This window comes from Bombina bombina, chromosome 6, assembly GCF_027579735.1.
Source record: "Bombina bombina isolate aBomBom1 chromosome 6, aBomBom1.pri, whole genome shotgun sequence".
NCBI classification, from domain to species: Eukaryota; Metazoa; Chordata; class Amphibia; order Anura; family Bombinatoridae; genus Bombina; species Bombina bombina.
Window position 1 is genome coordinate 1,051,504,295 of NC_069504.1, and position 17,828 is coordinate 1,051,522,122.

At 39.9% G+C, this 17,828-nt stretch overlaps 1 protein-coding gene across 4 annotated transcripts in view; it reads left to right on the plus strand.

Annotated features, from left to right (window-relative positions):
- Nucleotides 1–17,828, plus strand: part of ERC1 (ELKS/RAB6-interacting/CAST family member 1) — an 871,748-nt gene that overhangs the window by 269,170 nt on the left and 584,750 nt on the right. For all 4 annotated transcript variants that reach the window (XM_053718843.1, XM_053718844.1, XM_053718845.1 and 1 more), the window contains one exon: nucleotides 2,481–2,648. In XM_053718843.1, coding sequence (XP_053574818.1) covers nucleotides 2,481–2,648 — 168 coding nt within the window. The remainder of the gene's footprint in view (nucleotides 1–2,480; nucleotides 2,649–17,828) is intronic.

A 17,828-nucleotide genomic window follows, 5' to 3' on the forward strand; every position in this document is an offset into this window, starting at 1 on the left:
AACTCTCTTTTTCACTTTAGCAAAAGCTGGCAGCTTCACAGCACAGCAACAAAATAAATGAAAGTAGTTTTTTTCCGTTTTTGTTTTGATTTATATGATTTAACATCCAGCCCCAACCCTAAGTTCCACTTACTATTGCCTCTCACTAGATTGGTTCAGCCCAAATAAGACTGCCTCAAATAAAGCACTTATGGGCCATGCAATGATCTTAACCACTTGCATCCAGTAGATGGCGCAGCATGTTGTGTAATGGTGGGCAGACCTGCTTGTGCCTCTCCATTGCACAACATGTATCTGTGAAGAAAAAAAATGCTGGGGAAAAAAATTGCAATTTTTTTATTTTATTTTTTTTAAGCCCATAAAAAAATATATATTTTTGCCCATATGAGAGGTGAAGCACTGCCTCACCTGCCTCTAGTGACTGCACATCACTGGCATGCACATTTGTCTTTGCTTACTATCGCATGCGCATATTGCGGCACAGAAGTAGACATGACCGAGAGAGGAATAAAAATAATGTATACAATGACGTTGCGCTAACTCTCGCATGTGCATTGCGTCAAGGAATCGCCATCTTCCAACTGGAGTTGTCACCCAGGATTGGAAATCAGTAAGGTCGAGAAAATAAGTGGGTTTGGAAAAATTTAATATTTCAAAGACTAATATGTAATAAACGATAAATATTTACAACATGATCAGCATTGAAAATCTTTTGATTGACAGGTATACTATTGAAATCTAACGAATCGATTTTTGACTACAGTGTCCCTTTAAGTATTTGCTGGCTAATATATAAAATTATAAAAAACAGGGGCAATTTCATTGATTTTTTTTTAAGATGCTTAATTTCTAAACTATTTACCATTTAGAGATGGTAAACATTACATCGTTCCTCCGCCCGCATCTCATACTTTATTTAGCTGATCGATGACGAATCCAGCTTCATCCAATTCATCCAATTGTTCTGTGCCCCATGAGCTGGACGCCAAGAGGGGCATGCAACAATTTGACGAAGCCGGATTCTTCATCGCTCAGCTAAATAAAGTATGAGATGCGGGCGGAGGAATGGTACAATGTTTATCATCTCTAAATGGTAAATATTTTAGAAATGAAGTGTCTTAAAAAAAATAATCAATGATATTGCCCCTGTTTTTTATAGTAAAACATACATAAAAAACCAAGGTGGAATCGACTATCAATAATCTTATGAGGAATAAAATCCTTTCAGGCGGTACTGGGTGTGATATTAAATATTAAGAATGAACAAAAAAAGAGAAAAAGAAAAATCCCCTAAGCACTCAAGAAATGCCAATTAATGTCTCATTCCCACAACTTCAAAAATTAGGGGTATTAAATATATAAAATATAACCTTTATTGTGAGCCATATAAAAAAAGGGTAAAACGATCTCAAATGTAATATTAAAATAAAGCTGGCTAGTCCTAGACCCATTACCCACATATAAATCAATTGTACAAAGAAGAATTACAACCGCAAGAAAAGCACAAAATGGGTAACTATCCTCATTGCAGTTTGTGACCCAAGTCAAAAAGATCACTAAACTACTGGCTCTCTGTGACTATTACATCCTCACTTAGGGGCAAACTCCTATATTCTCATGTAACCCCACTTCAATTACTTAAAAATACCTGAGTGTTCCTGTTTCTTCTGCCAAAAATTAACCTAAAAAACACATATATAACAAATAAGCCTTAAATAGGAAGAGGACTCAACCAGAAAAAGCAGACACATTATATAAAGTATTAGGAAAATGTGTAGGATGCATTTTTGTTAAAGGCATATTCTTAAAAATAAAATATTTATTACCTCTATTTTTGTGCTTTATTTTTAGACTCCCTTTTTGCTGACTAACAATACAAATAAACGTCTACCATTCCTCCTCCTCCCTTACCCGTACGATAATAGGAGTTCTGCAAAGCTTATTGGGGGCTGTAGCCAGTTTCTTTAAATTCCCACTGATTGTCAGAGGGCTTTTGCAATATGGCAGTTGATTTATGTATTACTTTATTAGTTATAGCAGTGGGTCTTAACCATTTATTATTATTTTGTGGTGACCCAGTTTTCAATCTGACACAGGCTGTGCAATAGGATGCAGTATTTATATGGTTAAAAAAATGATGCAGTTCAAACAATGGGGTTTTATCCTACAGCATTTTTGAGAATTGTGATAAAATGCTTACACCATATTTTATCAAACATGCTATTTATATAGTGTTAAAAAATAGATTCTGTTAAATGGGATGTTTTTAGTAATAAATTAGATGTTATAGGGATCAGTTATCTAATGAATCTGTTGTTTCTTAGGAGGAACAAGAGGTATTGTGAAGGTGTTCACCATGCAGTTTTATGTAGAGATGAAGATGAATCATATGAAGCTGTTCCGCTCAGTGTAGTAATAATATGGATAATACATAAAATGGTGCTAATGTGTTGTTGTTTGCTCGGATTTCGCCTCTGCAGGTGGATGCTCTCCGTTTACGTCTTGAGGAAAAAGAAACCATGCTGAATAAGAAGACAAAGCAAATTCAGGAAATGTCTGAAGAGAAAGGAACCTTGTCTGGGGAGATCCATGACCTTAAGGACATGCTGGACGTTAAGGAGAGAAAAGTAAATGTTCTGCAGAAAAAGGTAAATGCGCTTTTGTTTGTAACAAGCATAATGAGACATGAGATTGAGGCTTTGGGATTTATTACTATGTATGTTCTTTTGCAGCATGCGAGTCTAAAAACAAGCCATGGTAAAACAGTGATTCTGAGGCATTTAATTTCATGTGTGTATTAATATCCCACAAAAGGGGTTAAACACATGTGAATTGCATCACAGGTGCTGCAACACATTTCACTGACTGGTAGTTTACAGACTGCTTTCTGCATTGGGGCTGCGGTATTTGGATGCTTCCAAACAGGACTTAAACTGTGTGTTGAACTAAGTTGCAGGAATTAAAAGCACAAAGTAATCAAACCATACTAATGCAAAAATAACCTGCTTCTTTAGAATGTCGCTTTAATTTGATTAGATTATTTCTTGTATGGCCTGTAGGTGGTGCTATCTGATCCAAATTAAATGTGCTACAATGTTGAGAGCAGTTAGCAGCCTGTCAGCAGAACTGAGATGAGACAATCTGACTTCTAATTCAGTATGTTGAGTAGTAGACGATAATCAGTCAGTTCTCTCTCCAGTTGTATTAAAGTGGTTGCTAATAAAAGGTGCTAAAGATGTGCAGCAAATTCTGCCAGCTACTTAAAGGGACATTAAACACTAAATACATGCTAGATAGAATGATGCATTCAAAGAAAAGATTAGTCCATGAGTAACATGTAGATGTATTTTTTAAAGTTTCATTAGTTGTTTAAAAAGTGACAAAATAAGTGTAAAGTTTTAGTGTCTATAAAACACTGGGAGCTGCCATGTTGTAACTTGTGTTGCATTCTCTGCTGTAGCCAATTAGGGTCAGTTATAAATAGGTCACTAGAGTGTGCAGCCAATGGTTTTGCTGGATTTAACAGTGTTCTGCACTTCCATTTCTAACAGCAACTGAAAAGCTCACAATTTCAGAATGGAATTACAGGCAAAGAGGGCAAAATAAATAATGAAAGTATATTGCAGAGTTGTTTTATTATATATAATTTATCATTTTATATTACCATCTCAAAGTGTTTAATGTCCCTTTAAAATAATACACTTTAAACCATGAAAAATGCGCGCGCTGAGGATGTATAAGCTAAACTGCAGTGAACTGGATACTCTGCATTAAAATGACATAAAAGCCAAAATTTCATGATTCAGTTTAATATACAATTTAAAATAATCTTTCCAATTTATTTGTGTTTTCAAATTGACCCTAGACTTGGGAGCATGCACTTGTCTTAATCACTGAATGCCAGCAGTGTTTGCAATAATCATTCAAGTATATAGGTTTTTATAAAAAAATAAAAAAAAGTCACAGATCAGTAAAACATTGTTGCAATCCATTAGGGATATGTTTGAAGGTTAAAGGGACACTATTTTAAAATTGGTTTCCTCTTAATATGTTTCCGTTGACGTGTTATTCCATAAGAGTATTAAGTTAATAGGATATTGATCATTTAGGTTTGTTTTTGCATTTTAAATAGGTGGTTTCGTTCTTCAAAACCACAACCCATTGTTTTCAAGAACATGCTTGTTCAAATGGGTGGAAACTATAGAGAGAGCAGATTTTTTTTAAAATATCTCTATATACACAAAGGCAGTGACGTGCGGTGAGGTCAGTTGCTGGTGAGGCAAGTACCCCCAACAGGGCAGGTTTTCATTATAGCTGAACCAGTGCATATGTGACATAATCAGCTGATGGGTGAGAGCAAGTTAGCAACCATGTTGTGACTAATCAGCTGATTACTTCACTATGCACCGGTTCAGCTATAATGAAAACCTGGCCTGTTGGGGGTACACGGGGACCGTGGTTGAGAAACACTGCACTAAAGCACCCACCCATCTGCAAAGGTGATTACCAGCAGATAAAAGCATGTAGTAAACATAATGCATATATCTCAAATACATCTACACAAACATTCAAACACACACACTGCACTGCATACACATGTACACAAACTCACACACATACTACAGAAGGTGTTAACTTTCAGATTAATAATAATGCATCATCTAGGAAAACAAAAGGAGCTCCATGGTGTACAGCCATACATTTTTTTTTTTAGTTTTATTACAAAAAGATACTAAAATTTAAAAATAAATGTCTTTAAAATTAAAGAAAACATAACAAAATTAACATATTTTAAATCATATTTTGTCTTAGTTGTGCATGTTTTAAAGAAAAGCTTAAAAACAAAATGTCATTGAAAAATATGATATATATATATATATATGTGTGTGTGTGTGTGTGTGATAATCAGTTTTAGTAATATCACAGTGGTTTGTGGCTATATACACTGTATGTGTGTCTGTGCCTTTTAGATAATCACAGCAAAAAAAAGTATATAAACATGAATGTTGTGATGGAACATTTTCTCTCTATGGTTGAAATCACTATTAGTAAAGTATAGCCTTAACATACTTTGGTGCCTGTTTTTACTGCCACCTTGGAAAAGATTAACCAGCATATAGTGAAATATGACTTTCATAATACACCTTACATACTGTTTTTAGTGGAAGTGGGTTAAATTTTTGTGCCTTTTAAAGTTTAAACTTCGATATGTTGTTTAGCCTGCTGCTCTGTGAAGCCTGTGTGTGCTGGAATCACTAGGCAGCTTTAGTGAAGAGAGGAAAGCAGTGAGAGAGCAGAGACTCAGCAGAAAAAAGAAAACTGAGTGAAACTATCAGTCTGATCCTTTCACGGTTTCTTTTTCCTCTGCAAATCTCTGCTGTTCTCAGTCACTACTCATTACTTTTCCCTCTGCACTCAGTACCGAGGTTGCAAAGCTGCCTAGTGCTTCCCAGCCCACACAGCCACATCTAGCACAGAGTATTTATAATAAGCAGAGTAACCTGGAGCAGGGAAGTCACTGCCTGATGAGAATGAGATGCACACACAGCCACATCTAGCACAGAGTATTTATAATAAGCAGAGTAACCTGGAGCAAGGAAGTCACTGCCTGATGAGATGCACACACAGCCACATCTAGCACAGAGTATTTACAATAAGCAGAGTAACCTGGAGCAAGGAAGTCACTGCCTGATGAGATGCACACACAGCCACAGCTAGCACAGAGTATTTATAATAAGCAGAGTAACCTGGAGCAGGGAAGTCACTGCCTGATGAGAATGAGATGCACACACAGCCACATCTAGCACAGAGTATTTATAATAAGCAGAGTAACCTGGAGCAGGGAAGTCACTGCCTGATGAGAATGAGATGCACACACAGCCACATCTAGCACAGAGTATTTATAATAAGCAGAGTAACCTGGAGCAAGGAAGTCACTGCCTGATGAGATGCACACACAGCCACATCTAGCACAGAGTATTTACAATAAGCAGAGTAACCTGGAGCAAGGAAGTCACTGCCTGATGAGATGCACACACAGCCACAGCTAGCACAGAGTATTTATAATAAGCAGAGTAACCTGGAGCAGGGAAGTCACTGCCTGATGAGAATGAGATGCACACACAGCCACATCTAGCACAGAGTATTTATAATAAGCAGAGTAACCTGGAGCAGGGAAGTCACTGCCTGATGAGAATGAGATGCACACACAGCCACATCTAGCACAGAGTATTTATAATAAGCAGAGTAACCTGGAGCAAGGAAGTCACTGCCTGATGAGATGCACACACAGCCACAGCTAGCACAGAGTATTTACAATAAGCAGAGTAACCTGGAGCAAGGAAGTCACTTCCTGATGAGAATGAGATGCACACACAGCCACAGCTAGCACAGAGTATTTACAATAAGCAGAGTAACCTGGAGCAAGGAAGTCACTGCCTGATGAGATGCACACACAGCCACATCTAGCACAGAGTATTTACAATAAGCAGAGTAACCTGGAGCATGGAAGTCACTGCCTGATGAGATGCACACACAGCCACAGCTAGCACAGAGTATTTATAATAAGCAGAGTAACCTGGAGCAGGGAAGTCACTGCCTGATGAGAATGAGATGCACACACAGCCACATCTAGCACAGAGTATTTACAATAAGCAGAGTAACCTGGAGCAAGGAAGTCACTGCCTGATGAGATGCACACACAGCCACATCTAGCACAGAGTATTTATAATAAGCAGAGTAACCTGGAGCAGGGAAGTCACTGCCTGATGAGAATGAGATGCACACACAGCCACAGCTAGCACAGAGTATTTACAATAAGCAGAGTAACCTGGAGCATGGAAGTCACTGTCTGAGAATGAGATGCACACACAGCCACAGCTAGCACAGAGTATTTACAATAAGCAGAGTAACCTGGAGCAGGGAAGTCACTGCCTGATGAGATGCACACACAGCCACAGCTAGCACAGAGTATTTACAATAAGCAGAGTAACCTGGAGCAAGGAAGTCACTGCCTGATGAGATGCCGATGCACACACAGCCACAGCTAGCACAGAGTATTTACAATAAGCAGAGTAACCTGGAGCAAGGAAGTCACTGCCTGATGAGATGCCGATGCACACACAGCCACAGCTAGCACAGAGTATTTACAATAAGCAGAGTAACCTGGAGCAAGGAAGTCACTGCCTGATGAGATGCCGATGCACACACAGCCACAGCTAGCACAGAGTATTTACAATAAGCAGAGTAACCTGGAGCAAGGAAGTCACTGCCTGATGAGATGCCGATGCACACACAGCCACAGCTAGCACAGAGTATTTACAATAAGCAGAGTAACCTGGAGCAAGGAAGTCACTGCCTGATGAGATGCCGATGCACACACATTCCACAGCTACAAGGAAGACCTCAATAGGTTAAAGGTCAGCCAATCGAAAGAGCAGGGAAAGCTAGAGAGGGGAAACTGAAACTAGTCTGCCAGCTCATGTTACAAGCCCTAACAGCTGAGCAGTAACAAAGTGATCACACCTGCAGCTTTGTGCAGCAGAAAAAAACAGCTAATCGTCTGCCTAGAAAGTTAACACATAGAAAAAACACATGGTCCAACTCCTCAGTGAAAGTCCTCACTCTATTACCCGGTAGTACCATAACTACTACTAGTACTCACTCAGTGTAAATAAGACAAGAGTCCAGTGACAGTCAGCTCATGACACAGACAGTTGCCAGATACTCCTGGTTGTTGTAAAGTTTCTGCTTTTTCAGTAATTAAATATGCTTCCTAGGCTAAAAACTTCATCTCTTTTTCTAGCACGTATTTTTTTTTTTTAACACACTCTGCCTTCACCGAGTGCACATCCATACTGTGCTGACTGTAGTGCACTGCCCTTACACATTCTGCTGTTGTAGAATAGTACTCACACTGACTGTACACATGCTGCTGTAGGCCGGCTCACAAACAGGGGAAAAAAATACTTTACTTACCTTAACATCATCCAGGGCAGGGGTCCATCTCAGCACTCAGCTCTTCTGTCTTCTCTGGTCTTCTCTCTTCTTGATTCCCGCCAGTTCTACTGGAACACGCCTCCAAGAGCAGTGAGCTCTGCGCCTCCTCTGACACATCACACTCCGGCAGCTGCTTAGAGAGCAGCCTCTAATAGGAACTGTTTGGGCCGCAATGAGACTTAAGTGCCACTGGGTGGCGCAGTCTATAAGACATGGAGCAGTGAGCTGAACTCTGAGACGTCACACTCCGGCAGCTGCTTAGAGAGCAGCCTCTATAAGGAAGGAACGGTATGGGCCGCAGAGACTTAAGTGCCACTGGGTGGCGCAGTCTCTAGCGGGTGGCGGGGTGGGGTGGGGGTGGGTACCTAGGATTACATAAAAAAATATATATATATAAAATTAAAAAAAATATATATTTTTTTTAACATTATAAATAAAGTGTAATTACACACATAGGACAGGGGAGGCGCTGCCTCCCCTGCCTCTTATGACGGCACGTCACTGCACAAAGGTCAATGCTTAGGTATTGACATTTTATTATGAGTGGTGGTTTCTTTACACAAAGAATGCTATTTATATTCCAGGCATAAACCTTTAGGAACAGTTTCCAACAGATTTAATACTATGTAGTTCTTATAACAACTCACTGGGAGCACATCAGGGGAACATTACAGTGCAGTGTCTTTTTAAAGGGATACTAAACCCAATTTTTTTCTTTCATGAATCACATAGAGGATGCAATTTTAAGCAACTTTTTATTTTATATGTTTTATTAAACACATATCCAATTACATAATATATTATTACAGTACAATTCAATCCTTTTACAAGAAAAAGTTTTAAGAACACACATATATATATATATATATATATAATACTTAAGGCAACAATAATCCATATTTTGCCTTTTCCAAATTGTGTCAGCCGTACATTTTTTCTTTTAAAGCTCACAAAATTACCCGCACAGTGCTCAATCTTATACTGTTTCCAAAGAACCCCACATCATTTATAACTACCCTACTAGGTGTTCCAACTCTGCATCAACCTAACCCAACACTTTATAAGGAACTAATGGTGCTAGAACGTGTAGTTTAGCATCTGATTCTAATGTGTTAATAAAGTCTCCCCATTTCTTTTTTAAATCACTTAATCTTATGTCTCTATTGTATAGTACATCAAAAATGTCTGTATTCATCTGTTGTAAAAGAGCTGCCTTGAATTCTTGGTTTTATCAACCATACTGTCATTATGCATTTCCTTGCCAATCGGAGTATTGTTGTTATAAATCTAACTTTCTCATGTTCAATTTGTTTATCAAACGCCAACAAAACATTTAGAAGGTTAATATTGATTTTTATATTTAATGCTTTGGAGGCCCAAAAACTAACTTTAGCCCAAAACTGTTTAATCTTAGGGCAATCCCATTAAAGGTGTTTCAAGTTAAGGTCATAAAAATTACATTTAACATATTTGTTTTCACAACTAAGCCATCTTGATGCTTTCCTTGGCGTAACATAGAATCTATGTAAGATTTTAATTTGTGCTGCTCTAAAGTATGACTCCTGTGTGGTTATTTTAATATTTCTAAGGCTTTTTTCCATATCCTTAGTGTCTAACTGTATGGAGGCTTCTTTTTGCCACCCCTCCAGAATTTTAGCCCTTATCTTACATGAACTTGAGTCCAGTTGTGCTTTATATAGGGCAGAATAGGAGAATTTCCATCTAAAGGGGAGGAGAGTCCACGGCTTCATTCATTACTGTTGGGAATTAAGAACCTGGCCACCAGGAGGAGGCAAAGACACCCCAGCCAAAGACTTAAATACCTTCACCACTTCCCTCATCTCCCAGTCATTCTTTGCCTTTCGTCATAGGAGGATGGCAGAGGAGTGCCGGAGTTTCGGAGTAGTCTCTTATGGAGGGTAGTACTCTTCGCATTGGGACTGGAGTTTTAAGTAGTCCTGTCAGCCTCTCAGTGAGAGCCTGGGCGAAAGTTAGAGGGAGTGTCTTTCTGCAAAACGATCCCGACTCATATTAGCAGCTCCATAAGCAATTAGCGTTGACTAGTTTCGCTGCCTCCTTTCTTCACTCAAGTCCATGTCAGGAGCGAGACTACTAACCTGTCACACTTGAAGGGCTGTGTTCCTGTTCCACGGCGTAGATTCTGGTAAGATTGTTTCATTTTTTATTAATAATGATAACATAGAAGACAGGGTCACAGTGTGGCGCCTTTTTATCTTTACAGAATCAAGGGTTAATATTCCTGGAAAGGGGATTATTGAACAGGGGGGGTTTATACATGATATTGTTTATTGTGTCATTGCTGCGTTATGTGCGAGATGAGGCTCAGGCAATGTGTGGAACTTTCAGGTTACTTGCGGAAATTTTGCGCGGCCATTTGGCGTGTTTTTCCCTAGTAGAGGGGGGGTCCTGCCAGGCATTCCATGTGACTGGGGGTAGCTATCTATCCTCTCTGTTGATCTGTGGCGCAGGAGACGTAGCGGTTTCTGTAGTCCGGGTCCTAGGAGGTGGTGATTGCCCGGCCATTGGTGGTATAAAGGGGCCTTTTTTATAAATAAAGTTAGTCTACCTAAACGCGCAAGCGATGGAGGACTCTGATGCGTTGGAGGGCTCTCCTTCCTTAACAAAGTCTCATTCCTGTGTTTATTGTGAGGAGGTTCTGGTAGATCAGCCTGCTCAACTATGTTCCACATGCCTTGATAATGTTACAACATCTAAATGTAAACGGATGTCTAGTACTACTGAGCCATCCACCTCTGAGGGTTCCTCATCCTGGGAGGTGCGTTCCCTACATTCATCTCCGAATGCACATGCAGCGCCCCGGGGTCCAACCGTTACTCTTTCGGGAGAGATTTGTTGGCCGTCAGACTTTGCAGACCAACTGGAATCGGCGGTTTTGAAAGTGATCCATGCCGTACCACGTTCTGCTAAGCACAAGCGTGGGGTTTATCATAGCGGCCAGGGTTTGTCCATGCCGATGGCTGATCCAGAGTCTCTATACGATGACGAGGCCCACTCCGACTCTTCGGAAGAGGCCCCTTCTGGGTCGGAGTCCGTGTCATCTAAGCCTCCGGCAGCGGAGGAGCCTGGTTATAGGTTTAGAATGGAGAATCTGCGCTTTCTGCTACAGCAGGTGCTTGCTACTTTGGAGGTTCCGGAACCTAAGATACCAGAGGAACCTGCGATTCCACCTGCGTGGAGATTGAACGCCTAGTCTTAGCCAAGGGAGGCTTTTCTGAAAGTTTGATTGATACTCTAATTCAGGCAAGGAAGCCAGTCACTAGTCGCATATACCATAAGGTGGGGAGGACTTGTCCTGGTGTGAGAAGCATTAGTATCCTTTGCATAAGGTGAAGGTATCCAGGATTCTGTCCTTTCTCCAGGATGACTTGGAGAAGGGTCTTGCCGCTAGTTCCTTTAAAAGGACAGATTTCGGCATTATCAGTTTTGTTGCATAGGAGACTCGCTGAGCTCCCTGACATCCAATCTTTTGTTCAGGCTCTGTCTAGAATCAGACCTGTCTTTAGGCAGTCGGCTCCGCCTTGGAGCTTAAACTTAGTCCTTAAGGTTTTGCAGAGGGTTCCGTTTGAAACTATGCATTCCATAGACTTTAAGGTTCTGTCCTGGAAGGTTCTCTTCCTGTTGGCTATTGCGTCGGCACGCAGAGTATCTGAGCTAGCTGCCTTGCAATGTGACCCTCCTTATCTGGTGTTTCATGCGGATAAGGCTGTACTGCGCAGTGGGTTGGGGTTTCTCCCCAAGGTGGTGTCTAACCGTAACATCAATCAGGAAATAATTGTTCTTTTTTGTGTCCTAACCCTTCTTCCTCAAAGGAGAGGTTACTTCATAACCAAGGATTTCAGACAGTCTACATCTCTTTTTGTGGTGTATTCTGGGAAGCGCAAGGGGCAAAGGGCCTCTGCTACTTCTTTGTCTTTTTGGTTGAGGAGTATGATTCGCTTGACTTATGAGACAGCGGGACAGTTTGACATTTTTGCTTATGCGGAAGTGGTTTTTGGGAGAGAGGTTTTGCAGGCTGTGGTGCCCTCTGATTAGGGTCCGCCTTTTTACCGTCCTGGTTTCATTCAGTGTCCTCTAGAGCTTGGGTATATGTTCCCAACAGTAATGAATGAAGCCGTGGATTCTCCTCCCCTTTAGATGGAAAACATAAATTATACTTACCTGATAATTTAATTTCCAGCAAAGGAAGGAGAGTCCACGGCTCCAGCCCGTATCTCCGATGGGCGGACCTAAATTTAATACTCTTCTGGCACCATTTATACCCTGATATTTCTCCTACTGTTCCTGGTTCCCTCGGCAGAATGACTGGGGGATGAGGGAAGTGGGGGAGGTATTTAAGCCTTTGGCTGGGGTATCTTTGCCTCCTCCTGGTGGCCAGATTCTTAATTCCCAACAGTAATGAATGAAGCCGTGGACTCTCCTCCCCTTGATGGAAATGAAATTATCAGGTAAGCATAATTTATGTTTTTCCTTTCGGGAATCCTTCTAACATCTCATACAAGGGGTGAGGTTCCCATTCAAATGTTGGACTATTTATAATTCCCTTTATATAATGGGATAATTGAATATACAAATAATTATGTGTTTCTGGGAGATAATATCTGTATTGTAATTCTGGGAATGTTCAAATAGTCTTATTCACTGTGTCTAATAAGTCCCCTATCCTATAAATCCCCACTCTCTCCCATTCCTTAAAGGGACACTGTACCCAAATTTTTTCTTTGGTAATTCAGAAAGAACATGCAATTGTAAGCAACTTTCTAATTTACTCCTATTATCAATTTTTCTTCGTTCTCTTGCTATCATTATTTGAAAAAGAAGGCATCTAAGCTTTTTTTTGGTTTCAGTACTCTGGACAGCACTTTTTTATTGGTGGATGGATTTATCCACCAATCAGCAAGGACAACCCAGGTTGTTCACCAAAAATGGGCCGGCATCTAAACTTACATTCTTGCATTTCAAATAAAGATACCAAGAGAATGAAGAAAAATTTATAATAGGAGTAAATTAGAAAGTTGCTTAAAATGTCATGCTCAATCTGAATCACGAAAGAAAATTTTTGGATACAGTGTCCCTTTAAATATATTCGAGTCATTGCCTAGCTGAAAATTGGTGTTCCCTCTTATTGGTAAATAGATTGATCCTTTTATCGGAAATTTAAGCATTTTACTAATCTTGAACCAGGCTGTCAAGATCCCTTTGTACATAATATTGTTTCTGATTGAAGGTTGAAACTCCTTCAGTTCCGTATGAAGAGCATAGGCTCTATTTATCCCCCCTACAGTAATTTTTTCCAATGAGTCTACATAAAAGTGTTCAGTCCCCAACAACCAGTCTACAGCTAACTTTGTTAGGGATGACAAATTGTATAAATAAATATATGGGACCCCCATTCTAACACTAATTAATTGTTGTTTCACTTTGTATAGACTAATCCGCATTTTTTTCCCACGCCAGAGAAACTTATCATTAAAGAATTTGATTTTATCCTGTAGTATAATTTAAATTTTTGCTGGGAACACTATATAAGCTTGAAACCCCTTTTCTCCAGTTAAGTGTATCCAGTCCACGGATCATCCATTACTTGTGGGATATTCTCCTTCCCAACAGGACGTTGCAAGAGGATCACCCACAGCAGAGCTGCTATATAGCTCCTCCCCTCACTGTCATATCCAGTCATTCTCTTGCAACTCTCAACAAAGATGGATGTAGTAAGAGGAGTGTGGTGTATTATAGTTAGTTTCTTAACTTCACTCAAAAGTTTGTTATTTTTAAATGGTACCGGAGTGTACTGTTTTATCAAAGGCAGCATTAGAAGAAGAATCTGCCTGTGATTTCTATGATCTTAGCAGAAGTAACTAAGATCCATTGCCGTTCTCACATATTCTGAGGTGTGAGGTAACTTCAGAGGGGGAATGGCGTGCAGGTTTCCCTGCAATAAGGTATGTGCAGTTAACATATTTCTAGGGATGGAATTTGCTAGAAAAATGCTGCTGATACCGGATTAATGTAAGTTAAGCCTAAATGCAGTGATTTAATAGCGACTGGTATCAGGCTTATTAACAGAGACCATGAATTACAAGAAACTCCAGCCACCAATTTCTTTAAAAGACCTTTATTCTTTTGTCATGGGTCCCATTGATAATACAACGTTTCAAGCCTGCATTAGGCTCTTAGTCATGTACATTGTAGAATTGTAACAGAGTGGTTAACAGGTACTTCATACTTCACGATTCCAGAGTTAGAAAAGAACACTTGTGCACCACACAATTTATTAAACCTTATACATATTCAGTGGCAAAAACTTCCAAAGAACATTAAAAACCTTAAAACAATTATTAATCCCATAATAGCTTGGCAAAAGTTATGCAAGAAATTGGGAATAGAATATGGATTATCTAAATATTTATCGATACAGGACAACCCGTCCTTCCCAATGGGTTATAATTCTATTCTTTTCAAGAATTGGGAAGTTAAAGGGATGAAATTTTTAAGTCAGATATTAGATATAGACGGAAGAATTGTAAAAACATTTGACTCTCTGAAAAAGGACTTCTTACTAGAGAACTCAGACTTCTATGCTTATTATGCGCAGCAATTTATTAGGGGTAATGGCTGGAATTTGGGATGGGAGAAAATAGAACCTTGGTTAAAAATGACTACACAGGGTATATGTTCTATTTCACCATGGTACAAACTTATCTCCGGTCAAGAAGGCCAAATTAATTTAGATAATCTATCATACAAATGGAGACCCTTTATTATAGAAATAAATGTGTCTAGTGACCAGATAAAGGAATCAATCTCGCGAGTGCTTAAAATAACAATTTCTGAAACATGGAGAGAGGCTCATTTAAAACTACTACATAATATTTATTATACCCCAGAGAAGGGTTTCAAGTGGGGCAATACACAGTTTAATAAATGTCCGAAATGTAGTAAAAAAGCAGCTAATCTAATACATATGATTTGGGAGTGTCCTATAGTCAAACAATTCTGGTGTAAAATTGAATATTGGCTAGATAAGACTATAAGGAAACCTAATAAGTTCAAGTTAAGACATATAGTGCTCTTATCAGGATTCAAGGAAATGGGAGCAGACTGGAAATTTATAAATATCTCGGTCATGGCAGCCAGATGTATAATCTTTAGAAATTGGAAGAATAGTAAAAAACTTAATTTTATAGAATGGAAAAACTATTTAATAAAACAAGCAATTATAGAACAATATGATATTCAGGAATTGAATGAGTATACAAGCAATGTATATAGGATGAAGTGGGAAAAGCTTATTCATTCACTCCCAGAATCTGCACAGAATCAATTCTGGCACCCCTTTAGGGAGATAGCTGGAAATATGGCTGGAGATAGAAGGTGAAAGGCATGAGGGGAAATTATTATATATATTTTGTTTTTTTTCTTTGTTTGTCTTTGTTTCTGTATAGTACTGATTTGTCTTGTATGTAAGGAAAAAAGTTAAAACTCCAGCAATGTGTAGAAATTTAAATACACAGTGTTAATAACTTGATTATGTATAACAGTTTTTCTACTCTTTATTCCTTTTTTTTTCTTTTTATTTTTTTCCTTTTCCAAGTATGAAATATAGTACTCAGCCCTGCGTGGCGTAAAAGGAGAAGAATCTGTGGTAAATGTATACATTGCTGTTCATAAATAAATAATAAAAAAAAAAAAAAAAAAAAAAAAAAGGATGCCTACCTTCACATTCCGATTCACAAGAATCATCATCGGTTCCTGAGGTTTGCCTTTCTAGACAGGCATTACCAGTTTGTAGCTCTTCCATTCGGGTTGGCTACAGCCCCACAAATTTTTACAAAGGTTCTGGGCTCACTTCTGGCGGTTCTAAGACCACGAGGCATAGCGGTGGCTCCTTACCTAGACGACATCCTGATACAGGCGTCAAGCTTTCAAATTGCCAAGTCTCATACAGAAATAGTTCTGGCATTTCTGAGGTCGCATGGGTGGAAAGTGAACGAAGAAAAGAGTTCTCTATCTCCTCTCACAAGGGTTTCCTTCCTAGGGACTCTGATAGATTCTATAGAAATGAAAATTTACCTGACGGAGTCCAGGTTATCAAAACTTCTAAATGCTTGCCGTGTTCTTCACTCCATTCCGCGCCCCACGGTGGCTCAGTGCATGGAAGTAAACGGCTTAATGGTAGCGGCGATGGACATAGTGCCATTTGCGCGCCTGCATCTCAGACCGCTGCAATTATGCATGCTCAGTCAGTGGAATGGGGATTACACAGATTTGTCCCCTCTACTAAATCTGGATCAGGAAACCAGAGCTTCTCTTCTCTGGTGGTTATCCCGGGTCCATCTGTCCAAAGGTATGACCTTTCGCCGGCCAGATTGGACCATTGTAACAACAGACGCCAGCCTTCTAGATTGGGGTGCAGTCTGGAACTCCCTGGCTCAGGCTCAGGGTTCATGGACTCAGGAGCAGAAACTCCTCCCAATAAATATTCTGGAGTTAAGAGCAATATTCAATGCTCTTCTAGCTTGGCCTCAGTTAGCAAAACTGAGGTTCATCAGATTTCAGTCGGACAACATCACGACTGTGGCTTACATCAACCATTAAGGGGGGACCAGGAGTTCCCTAGTGATGTCAGAAGTCTCCAAGATAATTCGCTGGGCAGAGACTCACTCTTGCCACCTGTCAGCGATCCATATCCCAGGGGTAGAGAACTGGGAGGCGGATTTTCTAAGTCGTCAGACTTTTCATCCGGGGGAGTGGGAACTCCATCCGGAGGTGTTTGCTCAATTGGTTCTCCGTTGGGGCAAACCAGAACTGGATCTCATGGCGTCTCGCCAGAACGCCAAGCTTCCTTGTTACGGATCCAGGTCCAGGGACCCAGAAGCGGTACTAATAGATGCTCTAGCAGCGCCTTGGTTCTTCAACCTGGCTTATGTGTTTCCACCGTTTCCTCTGCTCCCTCGTCTGATTACCAAAATCAAACAAGAGAGAGCATCGGTGATATTGATAGCGCCTGCGTGGCCACGCAGGACCTGGTATGCAGACCTAGTGGACATGTCATCCTTTCCACCATGGACTCTGCCTCTGAGACAATACCTTCTAATACAAGGTCCTTTCAATCATCCGAATCTACTTTCTCTGAGACTGATTGCATGGAGATTGAACGCTTGATCCTATCAAAGCGTGGCTTCTCCGAGTCAGTAATTGATACCTTAATACAGGCACGAAAGCCTGTCACCAAGAAAATTTACCACAAGATATGGCGTAAATATCTTCATTGGTGTGAATCCAAGAATTACTCATGGAGTAGGGTTAGGATTCCTAGAATATTGTCCTTCCCCCAAGAGGGTTTGGATAAAGGATTATCAGCTAGTTCTTTAAAAGGACAGATTTCTGCTCTGTCTATTCTTTTACACAAGCGTCTGGCAGAAGTTCCAGACGTTCAGGAATTTTGTCAGGCTTTAGTTAGAATTAAGCCTGTGTTTAAACCTGTTGCTCCCCCATGGAGCTTAAACTTGGTTCTTAAAGTTCTTAAAGGGGTTCCGTTTGAACCCCTTCATTCTATTGATATCAAACTTCTATCATGGAAAGTTCTTTTTCTGATGGCTATTTCCTCGGCTAGAAGAGTCTCGGAATTATCTGCCTTACATTGTGATTCTGCTTATCTGATCTTTCATTCAGATAAAGTAGTTCTGCGTACAAAACCTGGGTTTTTACCTAAGGTGGTTTCTAACAAGAATATCAATCAAGAGATTGTTGTTCCGTCATTATGCCCTAATCCTTCTTCAAAGAAGGAA